A 14,001-nucleotide genomic window follows, 5' to 3' on the forward strand; every position below is an offset into this window, starting at 1 on the left:
CTATGTTAAGTGTTGCAGTCATTTTAGTTTCCGTGGTAGATGACGTGTACAGTGTTGAGTCATCCTCATACCTAGACACACTGGCTTTACCCAAAGCAGGTGGCATGTCGTTAGTAAAAATTTAAAAAAGTAAGGTGCCTAGACAGCTGCCATGGGGAATTCCTGATTCTACCTTGATTCTGTTGTACTGGCTTCCATTCTGGAACACCCTCTGTGTTCTGTTAGACAGGTAGCTCTTTATCCACAATATAGCAGGGGGTGTAAAGCCATAACACAAGTTTTTCCAGCAGAAGGCTATGATCGCATTGTATCTGGTCAAACAATTTTTTCAAAAAGTGTAATGGTTGGTAACAGGCTGATTGGTCAGCAATTTCAGCCAGTAAAGGGTGCTTTACTATTCTTACGTAGCGGAAAGACTTTTGCCTCCCTCCAGGCCTGAGGGAACACACTTTCTAGTAGGCTTAAATTGAAGATATGGCAAATTGGAGTGGCAATATCATCCACTATTATCCTCAATCACTTTCCATCCACGTTGTCAGACCCCGGTGACGTGTCATTGTTGATAGACAATTGTTTCACCTCTTCCACACTTACTTTACAGATTCAAAATTACAATGCTTGTCTTTCATAATTTGGTCCAATATACTTGGATGTGTAGTGTCAGCGTTCAATGAATGGTGGAGCAGAGTTAGCCTTTTTGCCCAAAATGTCATTGAAAATGCTCCAAAGCTTTTTACAATAATTCTTTGTCATTTATCTTGGTTTTATAGTGTAGTAGTTATTTTTATTCAGTTTAGTCACATGATTTCTCAATTTGCAATAAGTTTGCCAATCAAATAGCCATACCTATTTGCCAACTCTTTTTTTGCCTCCCTCTACACCGGGTATTCCCAAACTGGGGTACGCCAAATAAAAATGTGATTCACATTATCAATGTGAATCACATTATCACATTATCAAAAATCATTTATATTTTCCAACAGGGCTATACATTTGGGTGAGTTTTTTTTCTCACCTGAGTAGCCTCATTTCCCTGCCAAAAATTAAATTAAACCATCTAGTGTTCAACGAAATAACAATACAATGTCAAATACAGGTAGCCTAATCAAATACTTAAACATCCAATCACATTAACCGTTACTCTATTGCGGGAATTCCACTAACGGTCCATATGTAGCCAAACGTAGCTGCTGCTGATGTTGGTATCTGTACTGATGGAGCAAATGCCATGACAGGGAAACATAGGTGAGTGGTAACGCGCGTGCAAGCAGTTGCTCCCGACGCCACTTGGGTACACTGCAGCATCCACCGAGAGGCTCTTGCTGCCAAGGGAATACCTGACTGCTTGAAAGACGTTTTGGACACTACAGTGAAAATGGTTAACTGAACTCCCGTGTATTTTCTGCACGATGCAATGATATGGGCAGCGACCATGTAACGCTTTTACAAAATACAGAAGCGCGCTGGTTATCAAGGGCGCAAAGTATTGACACATTTTAAATACAGACACAGACTGTGTGGAAAATTATTTAAGACTGAGACTCTCTCCAATACAACATTGCAGAGATATGTGCATCCTTTCAAGCACATCCTTCTCATTAACCTGTGGTGAGTTATTTACAAATTTCGAAGAACAAATAAGGTTTAATATGTAAGACTGTTAATAAATAATGAGCAAAAAAATGTATTATTATTATATTATTTGTGCGCTGGTCCTATAAGAACTCTTACTCCTATAAGAACTCTTATAGGAAATAGAGGTCGACCGATTAATCGGAATGGCCAGTTAATTAGGGCCGATTTCAAGTTTTCATAACAATCGGAATACGGTATTTTTGGGCCCCGATTTTTTATTCTATTTATTTTTTACACCTTTATTTAATCTTTATTTAACTAGGCAAGTCAGTTAAGAACACATTCTTATTTTCAATGACGGCCTAGGAACGTTCTGCCAGATTTTTAACCTTTAACCTTTTTAACCTCAGTGTAACGGATGTGAAATGGCTAGCTAGTTAGCGGGTACGCGCTAATAGCGTTTCAATCAGTTACGTCACTTGCTCTGAAACCTAGAAGTAGTGGTTCCCCTTGCTCTGCAAGGGCCGCGGCTTTTGTGGAGCGATGGGTAATGACGCTTCGTGGGCGACTGTTGTTGATGTGTGCAGAGGGTCCCTGGTTTGCGCCCGGGTCTGGGCGAGGGGACGGACGTAAAGTTAAACTGTTACATTGATGCTGTTGACTCAGATCACTGGTTGCTGCGGAAAAGGAGGAGGTTTAAAGGGGGGTGAGTGTAACGGATGTGAAATGGCTAGCTAGTTAGCGGGTACGCGCTAATAGCGTTTCAATCAGTTACGTCACTTGCTCTGAAACCTAGAAGTAGTGGTTCCCCTTGCTCTGCAAGGGCCGCGGCTTTTGTGGAGCGATGGGTAATGACGCTTCGTGGGTGACTGTTGTTGATGTGTGCAGAGGGTCCCTGGTTCGCACGAGGGGACGTACTAAAGTTATACTGTTACATCAGCTCGGGGGATCCAATCTTGCAACCTTACAGTTAACTAGTCCAATGCTCTAACACCTGATTACATTGCCATTCCAAGATGGCGTAGCAGTCGGACGTGTGTTTGTCTTGTCCCGTGTAAATAGTCCTCGTTTTTTTTCGTATGCATTTCGTATATATTTTAATTTCACTTTCCATTTAGGAACTGAATATACATTCCGCCTCACCCAATGTGGTACGGATCTGCTATTTCTTTTATACTTTAGAACCGTAACCCCAATCAGAAGCTAGCCAGATAACTAGCTACTAGCTAGTAGTCAGTTAGCCGCTGCTGCGGTCTTCACCCTTAACTCGGACACCAGCCAGCTTCAGCTCGGGCCAATACCTGCCAGTCTGCAAGCGCGATATCAACCCAGAGCATATAGGACTGCTTTTTCACTACCACATCACCGGATTTTTTTTCTACTTCATCACCGGATTTCAGCCGCAGGCTCTGGACATTTGCACCTTGATTTCGCAGCTAGCTAGCTGCAAACCGTGTGTCTATTGGCTTACGTCGATCCCGGAGCAAACGTAATTTATTCCGGAGCTAGCTGAGGAGCTCCATCAGCCATTCCTGGGCTACAGTCACCTATCCGGACCCGTTTTTTTTTTTTTTTTTTTTTTTTTTGTTGCTGCAGATACGGAGCACCACCGGGCCTTCACGACTGACTGCCAACGTTATCTGCCCGAGGGAGTTATCCAACTGGCACCCCCGTCCCGACGTTACCTGAACGCTCATCTGGGGCCCGCTAATCGTTAGCTGTCTTATCGGCTGCTATCTGAATAAGTATATCGGACAATTATTATTATTAGTATTATTATTATTTATTTATTTAATTTTTTCTTGGGCCACTATATCTATTTTGCCAATTTGGATTGATCCCCTCTACCACACGGAACCCCACTAACCTACCGACGGAAACGCACGAGGTATCTACAATTAGACCTCCATCCTATGCTATCTTGCTACCGATAGCCTCTACCCGGCCTGCTGTCTGGATCGCCGTGACCCCAACCAACCTCTACTCACTGGACCCTTATTGATCACTCGATTAAGCATGCCTCTCCTTAATGTAAATATGCCTTGTCCATTGTTGTTCTGGTTAGTGTTTATTGGCTTATTTCACTGTAGAGACTCTAGCCCTGCTCACTATACCATATCCAACCTCTCAGTTCCACCACCCACATATGCGATGACATCACCTGGTTTCAATGATGTTTCTAGAGACAATATCTCTCTCATCATCACTCAATACCTAGGTTTACCTCCACTGTATTCACATCCTACCATACCTTTGTCTGTACATTATTCCTTTAAGCTATTTTATCGCCCCCAGAAACTTCCTTTTACTCTCTGCTCTAGAAGCTCTAGACGACCAATTCTCATAGCTTTTAGCCGTACCCTTATCCTACTCCTCCTCTGTTCCTCTGGTGATGTAGAGGTGAATCCAGGCCCTGCAGTACCTAGCTCCACTCCTATTCCCCAGGCGCTCTCTTTTGATGACTTCTGTAACCGTAATAGCCTTGGCTTCATGCATGTTAACATTAGAAGCCTCCTCCCTAAGTTTGTTTTGTTCACTGCTTTAGCACACTCTGCCAACCCGGATGTTTTAGCCGCGTCTGAATCCTGGCTTAGAAAGACCACCAAAAATTCAGACATTTTCATCCCCAATTACAAGATTTTCAGACAAGATAGAACGGCCAAAGGGGGCGGTGTTGCAATCTACTGCAAAGATTGCCTGCAGAGTTCTGTTTTACTATCCAGGTCTGTTCCCAAACAATTTGAACTTCTACTTTTAAAAATCCACCTCTCTAAAAACAAGTCTCTCACCGTTGCCGCCTGCTATAGACCACCCTCTGCCCCCAGCTGTGCTCTGGACACTATATGTGAACTGATTGCCCCCCATCTATCTTCAGAGTTCGTGCTGCTAGGCGACCTAAATTTGAACATGCTCAACACCCCAGCCACCCTACAATCTAAGCTTGATGCCCTCAATCTCACACAAGTTATCAATGAACCTACCAGGTACCACCCCAATTCCGTAAACACGGGTACCCTCATAGATATCATCCTAACAAACTTGCCCTCCAAATACACCTCTGCTGTTTTCAACCAAGATCTCAGCGATCACTGCCTCATTGCCTGCATCCGTAATGGGTCAGCGGTCAAACGACCTCCACTCATCACTGTCAAACGCTCCCTGAAACACTTCAGCGAGCAGGCCTTTCTAATCGACCTGGCCGGGGTATCCTGGAAGGATATTGATCTCATCCCGTCAGTAGAGGATATAAGCATGCCCCATTCAAGAAATTTAGAACCAGGAACAGATATAGCCCTTGGTTCTCTCCTGACCTGACTGCCCTTAACCAACAGAAAAACATCCTATGGCGTTCTGCATTAGCATCGAACAGCCCCTGTGATATGCAACTTTTCAGGGAAGCCAGAAACCAATATACACAGGCAGTTAGAACAGCCAAGGCTAGCTTTTTCAAGCAGAAATTTGCTTCCTGCAACACAAATTCAAAAAAGTTCTGGGACACCGTAAAGTCCATGGAGAATAAGAACACCTCCTCCCAGCTTCCAACCGCTCTGAAGATAGGAAACACTGTCACCACCGACAAATCCACTATAATTGAGAATTTCAATAAGCATTTTTCTACAGCTGGCCATGCTTTCCACCTGGCTGCCCCTACCCCGGACAACAGCACTGCCCTCCCCTCTGCTACTCGCCCAAGCCTTCCCCATTTCTCTTTCTCCCAAATACAGTCAGCTGATGTTCTAAAAGAGCTGCAAAATCTGGACCCTTACAAATCAGCCGGGCTAGATAATCTGGACCCTTTCTTTCTAAAACTATCTGCTGAAATTGTTGCCACCCCTATTACTAGCCTCTTCAACCTCTCTTTCGTGTCGTCTGAGATTCCCAAAGATTGGAAAGCAGCTGCGGTTATCCCCCTCTTCAAAGGGGGGGACACTCTTGACCCTAACAGCTACAGACCTATATCTATCCTACCCTGCCTTTCTAAGGTCTTCGAAAGCCAAGTCAACAAACAGATTACCGACCATTTCGAATCACACCATACCTTCTCCGCTATGCAATCTGGTTTCAGAGCTGGTCATGGGTGCACCTCGGCCACGCTCAAGGTCATAAACGATATCTTAACCGCCATCGATAGGAAACAATACTGTGCAGCCATATTCATTGACCTGGCCAAGGCTTTTGACTCTGTCAATCACCACATCCTCATCGGCAGACTCGACAGCGTTGGTTTCTCTAATGATTGCCTCGCCTGGTTCACCAACTACTTCTCTGATCGAGTTCAGTGTGTCAAATCGGAGGGTCTGTTGTCCGGGCCTCTGGCAGTCTCTATGGGGGTGCCACAGGGTTCAATTCTTGGACTGACTCTCTTCTCTGTATACATCAATGATGTCGCTCTTGCTGCTGGTGATTCTCTGATCCACCTCTACGCAGACGACACTATTCTGTATACTTCTGGCCCTTCTTTTGACACTGTGTTAACAACCCTCCAGGCGAGCTTCAATGCCATACAACTCTCCTTCCGTGGCCTCCAATTGCTCTTAAATACAAGTAAAACTAAATGCATGCTCTTCAACCGATCGCTGCCTGCACCTGCCCGCCTGTCCAACATCACTACTCTGGACGGCTCTGACTTAGAATATGTGGACAACTACAAATACCTAGGTGTCTGGTTAGACTGTAAACTCTCCTTCCAGACTCACATCAAACATCTCCAATCCAAAGTCAAATCTAGAATTGGCTTCCTATTCCGCAACAAAGCATCCTTTACTCATGCTGCCAAACATACCCTTGTAAAACTGACCATCCTACCAATCCTCGACTTCGGTGATGTCATTTACAAAATAGCCTCCAAAACCCTACTCAATAAATTGGATGCAGTCTATCACAGTGCCATCCGTTTTGTCACCAAAGCCCCATATACTACCCACCACTGCGACCTGTACACTCTCGTTGGCTGGCCCTCACTTCATACTCGTTGCCAAACCCACTGGTTCCAGGTCATCTACAAGACCCTGCTAGGTAAAGTCCCCCCTTATCTCAGCTCGCTGGTCACCATAGCAGCACCTACCTGTAGCACGCGCTCCAGCAGGTATATCTCTCTAGTCACCCCCAAAACCAATTCTTCCTTTTGACGCCTCTCCTTCCAGTTCTCTGCTGCCAATGACTGGAACGAACTACAAAAATCTCTGAAACTGGAAACACTTATCTCCCTCACTAGCTTTAAGCACCAGCTGTCAGAGCAGCTCATAGATTACTGCACCTGTACATAGCCCATCTATAATTTAGCCCAAACAACTACCTCTTTACCTACTGTATTTATTTATTTATTTATTTTGCTCCTTTGCACCCCATTATTTCTGTCTCTACTTTGCGCTTTCTTCCACTGCAAACCAACCATTCCAGTGTTTTTAGTTTTTATTTTACTTGCTGTGTTGTATTCACTTCGCCTCCATGGCCTTTTTATATTTGTATTTATTTATACATATATTTGTTTGCCTTCACCTCCCTTATCTCACCTCACTTGCTCACATTGTATTTAGACTTATTTTTTTCACTGTATTATTGACTATATGTTTGTTTTACTCCATGTGTAACGATGTGTTGTTGTATGTGTCGAACTGCTTTGCTTTATCTTGGCCAGGTCGCAATTGTAAATGAGAACGTGTTCTCAATTTGCCTACCTGGTTAAATAAAGGTTAAATAAATAAATAAAAAAAACATTGCACTCCATGAGGAGCCTGCCTGTTACGCAAATGCAGTAAGCTAAGGTAAGTTGCTAGCTAGCATTAAACTTATCTTATAAAAAACTATCAATCAATGACTGTCATTGCTCCAATGTGTACTTAACCATAAACATCAATGCCTTTCTTAAAATCAATACACAAGTATATATTTTTAAACCTGCATATTTAGCTAAAAGAAATCCAGGTTAGCAGGCAATATTAACCAGGTCAAATTGTGTCATTTCTCTTGCGTTCGTTGCACGCAGAGTCAAGGTATATGCAACAGTTTGGGCCGCCTGGCTATTTGCAAACTAATTTGCCAGAATTTTATGTAATTATGACATAACATTGAAGGTTGTGCAATGTAACAGGAATATTTAGACTCATGGATGCCACCCGTTAGATAAAATACGGAACGGAATAAACGTTTTGTTTTCGAGGTGATAGTTTCCGGATTAGTCAAAGGTATATGGTTTTGAGAGAAATAGTCGACGCGTTATAATTCCTGAAATAACTTGCGGCTGAACTTGAAAGGGGTTCTATCGTTATTTTACCGTTCATGTCTTCCATAGAGAATGTCTTGATCTACTTCAAATAAGGTCTGTGTTTCGTGGAGGAGCAGACTGACAGGGGACCATGCAGACAAGCTCTGCTATCTGCACTACAACCTAAAACTTAACTGGGAATATTGAAGACCCATGAAAGCTGGTGGTTCGTTTTAACATATGTTCTCATGTTATTTGACACTAAATTGATTTTATTTATGTATTATATTAAGTTAAAATAAAAGTGTTCATTGTTCATTCAGTATTGTTGCAATTGTCAATATTACAAAAATGTGTGTTGGTGTATGATATACACTGCTCCAAAAAACAAAGGGAACAGGAAAATAACACATCCTAGATCTGAATGAATGAAATATTCTTATTAAATACTTTTTTCTTTACATAGTTGAATGTGCTGACAACAAAATCACACAAAAATGATCAATGGATATCAAATTTATCAACCCATGGAGGTCTGGATTTGGAGTCACACTCAAAATTAAAAGTGGAAAACCACACTACAGGCTGATCCAACTTTGATGTAATGTCCTTAAAACAAGTCAAAATGAGGCTCAGTAGTGTGTGTGGCCTCCCCGTGCCTGTATGACCTCCCTACAACGCCTGGGCATGCTCCTGATGAGGTGGCGGATGGTCTCCTGAGGGATCTCCTCCCAGACCTGGACTAAAGCATCCGCCAACTCCTGGACAGTCTGTGGTGCAACGTGGCGTTGGTGGATGGAGCGAGACATGATGTCCCAGATGTGCTCAATTGGATTCAGGTCTGGGGAACGGGCAGGCCAGTCCATAGCATCAATGCCTTCCTCTTGCAGGAACTGCTGACACACTCAAGCCACATGAGGTCTAGCATTGTCTTGCATTAGGAGGAACCCAGGGCCAACCGCACCAGCATATGGTCTCACAAGAGGTCTGAGGATCTCATCTTACATTTACATTTAAGTCATCTTGGTACCTAATGGCAGTCAGGCTACCTCTGGCGAGCACATGGAGGGCTGTGCGCCCCCCCAAAGAAATGCCACCCCACACCATGACTGACCCACCGCCAAACTGGTCATGCTGGAGGATGTTGCAGGCAGCAGAACGTTCTCCACGGCGTCTCCAGACTCTGTCACGTCTGTCACGTGCTCAGTGTGAACCTGCTTTCATCTGTGAAGAACACAGGGCGCCAGTGGCGAATTTGCCAATCTTGGTGTTCTCTGGCAAATGCCAAACGTCCTGCACGGTGTTGGGCTGTAAGCACAACCCCCACCTGTAGACGTCGGGCCCTCATACCACCCTCATGGAGTCTGTTTCTGACCGTTTGAGCAGACACATGCACATTTGTGGCCTGCTGGAGGTCATTTTGCAGGGCTCTGGCAGTGCTCCTCCTGCTCCTCCTTGCACAAAGGCGGAGGTAGCGGTCATGCTGCTGGGTTGTTGCCCTCCTACGGCCTCATCCACGTCTCCTGATGTACTGGCCTGTCTCCTGGTAGCGCCCCCATGCTCTGGACACTACGCTGACAGACACAGCAAACCTTCTTGCCACAGCTCGCATTGATGTGCCATCCTGGATGAGCTGCACTACCTGAGCCACTTGTGTGGGTTGTATACTCCGTCTCATGCTACCACTAGAGTGAAAGCATTCAAAAGTGACCAAAACATCAGCCAGGAAGCATAGGAACTGAGAAGTGGTCTGTGGTCACCACCTGCAGAACCACTCCTTTATTGTTGGTGTCTTGCTAATTGCCTATAATTTCCACCGGTTGTCTATTCCAATTGCACAACAGCATGTGAAATTTATTGTCAATCAGTGTTGCTTCCGAAGTGGACAGTTTGAATTCACAGAAGTGTGATTGACTTGGAGTTACATTGTGTTGTTAAAGTGTTCCCTTTATTTTTTTGAGCAGTATATATAATATATATATATATATTATTATTTTTTTTAAAATCGGTATCGGCTTTTTTTGTCCTCCAATAATCGGTATCGGCGTTGAAAAATCATAATCGGTCGACCTCTAATAGGAAGAGCTGGGTTTTGACAAACTCACACTCATTCTTATGTTTAATAAATGTATCGTATAGTGTGTGTGTGTGACCGGCTTACAATGATGGCAATACACAACATTTGAGAGTGCGCTGACCCTGGTGCAAGAGGGGGTACAGCTGGAGGTTGAATGTTTGAAGGGGTATCAGACTATAAAACGTTTGGGGACCACTGCTCTACACCATACCATTTTTCTATTCCTCATCAATCCACGTGGATTTAACCGTTTTTACAGTCATTTTCTTATCGGGTGCATGCTTATTAGTAACTGGGATAAGCAATTTCATAAATGTGTCAAGGGCAGCGTCTGGTTGCTCATCATTACACACCACGGACCAACAAATATTATTTACATCAAAAACAAAAGAATCACTACAAAACGTATTGTATGACCTCTTTTACACAATATTAGGCCCAGCCTTTGGAACTGTGGTTTTCCTAGATATGGCTACTATATTGTGATCACTACATCTGATGGATCTGGAAATTGCTTTAAAACACATTTCTGCAGCATTAGTAAAGATATGATCAAAACATGATGATTTCATTCCTCTACTGTTTGTAACTACCCTGGTAGGTTTATTGATAACCTGAACAAGATTGACGGCACTGGTTACAGTTTGAAGCTTTCTCTTGAGTGGGCAGCCTGATCACAGCTTTCCTCCAGTATTAGTTAATTAATTACCAGTGTCTGGAGTTTAGTTTTCCTGTTCTACAGTCTTATGGTGCTTGCCTACGGAGCTGTGAGGGGAACGGCACCTCAGTACCTTCAGGCTCTGATCAGGCCCTACACCCAAACTAGGGCACTGCGTTCATCCACCTCTGGCCTGCTCGCCTCCCTACCACTGAGGAAGTACAGTTCCCGCGCAGCCCAGTCAAAACTGTTCGCTGCTCTGGCCCCCCAATGGTGGAACAAACTCCCTCACGACGCCAGGACAGCGGAGTCAATCACCACCTTCCGGAGACACCTGAAACCCCACCTCTTTAAGGAATACCTAGGATAGGATAAAGTAATCCTTCTGACCCCCCCCCCCCCCTTAAAAGATTTAGATGCACTATTGTAAAGTGGCTGTTCCACTGGATGTCATAAGGTGAATGCACCAATTTGTAAGTCGCTCTGGATAAGAGCGTCTGCTAAATGACTTAAATGTAAATGTAAATGTTATAAAGATAGGGGGGTTGACTGGGACAGGCAATGTAACATCCATAATATTTTGAGAAAATGTTTTTGAAAAACGAGCACCTTACATAGGATCATCTTATAACTGTCTCTCTAAAGCTACCTTTCATCAAGGTTTTATATGATCTATTGGTTTCTCTCTTTTAATTGGCAGAATCCTTTTTCAGTGTTATGATATTCATAACATCCATATCCACCAGTCTATCTTCCTGTCAACAAACAGAACTCTGCTGGTTGTCCTGGTAAAAGATACCAGTCTATCTTCCTGTCAACTAACAGAACTCTGCTGGTAGTCCTGGTAACAGATACCAGTGGGCAGATCTATTGTATTTGTTCAAACTAAACTACAGCACTTACTTTGATGTGTCAAATCTGATCCTTTCTTCTCTCCTCCTTGTCTCACAGTTCCACTCAGCCCCGTTGTTTTCCTGCAGTCCACCAGCTGCACAGACAACCTCTTTATACCCAGCAGTAAGGTGCTACCGGGAGAGGCACGTAACGGGGACTCCAGGAGGGAGGAAGGGCTAGCGTTGTCCTGGTAACCATAAAGAGGGGACACAGACACATCATTATGGATGCTGATGTCACTGTTGTTATGAAGTGCTTTACAGAAACCCAGCCCAGACCCCGATAGAGCAAGCTGTATGCTAGACCAGACTAAGCTGTACCATCTGGTGTTCTGATCTGGAGAGACTCTTCTCTGCCTCGTCAGCATCAGGATGTTGTTGAGGCTCCCCAGAGGATCCAAGATAGTCATGTCTCTCTCCTGTGTGAATGAGAACATCAAACAGACGGTAAATTTATGAACTTCAATTGCAATCACAGAGTCTAACAAGAGGCATGAATATGTCTAAAAAGGGCCTAAAATGGCCACTTCATCATGATTTTATAAAATAATGTTTGTGTTGCAAATGTGAAAGGGTAGTTTCACGAAATGGGTGCCTTTTGTGTCCATTGGATATTTAATGTACAACATATGCAACAATATTGAATTTGAAAAGCCTGCTATATTAGATGAGGTGCACTTTAATGTCGACCACATGGAGAATTCGATTAATCTCATTTAAAAGTCCCAAAAATATATGTACCAACAGCAGATGGCCCCTGAAACAATTCCTACAGTACAGAACAACATATTCAAGTGTAGAACTTCAGTAGAATGCCCCTTTAAAACCCCACATTAATTAAACAACAGTTTGTGCCCCTGTTTAAGACAGTACTCACTGGTAGTAATCTGATATTCTGTCTCCTCTTTCACTCCCAAAACGTCTTCCTGCTTCACCTTTATTGAGATAGCATCCTCTTCCTCTCTAAAAGTTTCTTCCTCTTCTTTCACTGTAACAGCCTCTTCTTCTTTCACTGTAACAGCCTCCTCTTCTTTCACTGTAACAGCCTCCTCTTCTTTCACTGTAACAGCCTCCTCTTCTTTCACTATAACAGCCTCCTCTTCTTTCACTATAACAGCCTCCTCTTCTTTCACTGTAACACCCTCATCTTCCACGACATTGTTCAGTCCCAGAGCTTCTTTCTCCATACAGCAGACCCCCTCTTCTTTAGCAGGGGATAAGTAGTTTAGTGAACTCATGATCAGGGATGTTAGCTAGCTAGTTCGCATTAGCGACTAGCCTAGTGCTAGGCTCAGTTTCAATCTTAAACAAGTTTGCAAATTGAACAAGCAAATTAGGCTAAAGGTCATCAGTTGATAAATCAACAGAAATGTGTTTAAAACACTGAGATTAGCTAATGTACACAAACACGGTGTAACGCGTCAATCTTTCAGTTTTATGTTGGCTAGCAAGCTACCGAGGCGGTTGAAAAAGTAGCCGTGTTGTTGTTCCTGAAGAAGCGTCCGGTCCAGTAAATTATACGTCACGCAAGAAGCGTCACCTGAAAGATGCAAATCGCCATCTGCTGGCTGGAGTGGGTAACGCAGTTTGGAAACAATAGTTACTACACTTTTGTATTGGAAAGAACGTCATAATAATTTATCAATAAGCTGATATATTTTCTCTTACGTCTTACAAATAATACGTTCCTGTACACAGACGTAGAAGCTTAATATGAATATGTAGATGATGAATAAATACATCTATGAATAGGTAGTGTTTTAATACAGATTTGCTCTGTTTATTTTCACATTCGTTTTTATCTAGATGTGACGGTACTTTTACCTTAAAGCCACTCTCTATAAGATACAAATCATACTGTAAACAATAGAGCAAATGCATCACATGCAAAAAGCACTTGATTATCTGTAGTGCTATACACTGGGTAGACAAAACATTAAGAACACCTGCTCCTTCCATGACACAGACTGACCAGGTGAATCCAGGCTAAAGCTATGATCCCTTATTAATGTCACTAGTTAAATCCACTTCAATCAGTGTAGATGAAGGGGGAGAGTCAGGTTAAATAAGGAATTTTAAGCCTTGAGACATGAGACATGGATTGTGCATGTGTGCCATTCAGAGGGTGAATGAGGAAGACAACATATTTAAGTGTCTTTGAACAGGGTATGGTAGTAGGTGCCAGGCTCATCGGGTTGTGTCAATAACTGCAAAGTTGCTGGGTTTTTCAGCTCAACAGTTTCCCAAGAAAGGCCCACCATCCAAACAGTGGCGGTCAGTGCCGTTTAAGATGAGGCAGGACGATTTGTTTATTCATGGCCTTAATTCTATTACAGCATATTAGATGACTGTCATTCATATTTCATTCACCCTGTTCAATGTAACAGCAATAGGTGTAGGCTACTACATGATACTAACATTTCCCCTATTCCTGGATTGATGACGCGTAAACACAGTTCACTTTCACTACTGCCACGTTGTATTTCCTCTCACATCAATTCGCTCACCTTTTCCCTTCGCTTGTGGACGTCAGCTGTAGGTGACCAGGAGAAAAAACCTTTCCAAACCAAACCATTTCATAACTGCTAAACAC

At 43.3% G+C, this 14,001-nt stretch overlaps 2 protein-coding genes across 2 annotated transcripts in view; one reads left to right on the forward strand and one right to left on the reverse strand.

Annotated features, from left to right (window-relative positions):
* The window catches only part of LOC139546449 (piggyBac transposable element-derived protein 4-like), a 252,812-nt gene that overhangs the window by 145,455 nt on the left and 93,356 nt on the right, over positions 1-14,001 (forward strand). The window lies entirely within an intron of this gene.
* Positions 1-14,001, reverse strand: part of LOC139552019 (zinc finger protein 721-like) — a 106,506-nt gene that overhangs the window by 15,473 nt on the left and 77,032 nt on the right. Inside the window, 4 exon segments of the mRNA XM_071363356.1 lie at positions 11,419-11,596; positions 11,730-11,827; positions 12,286-12,661; positions 13,916-13,941. Of these exon segments, the coding sequence (XP_071219457.1) occupies positions 11,419-11,596; positions 11,730-11,827; positions 12,286-12,661; positions 13,916-13,941 (678 nt within the window).

The sequence above is a fragment of the Salvelinus alpinus genome, chromosome 2 (assembly GCF_045679555.1).
Source record: "Salvelinus alpinus chromosome 2, SLU_Salpinus.1, whole genome shotgun sequence".
Lineage (NCBI taxonomy): Eukaryota > Metazoa > Chordata > Actinopteri > Salmoniformes > Salmonidae > Salvelinus > Salvelinus alpinus.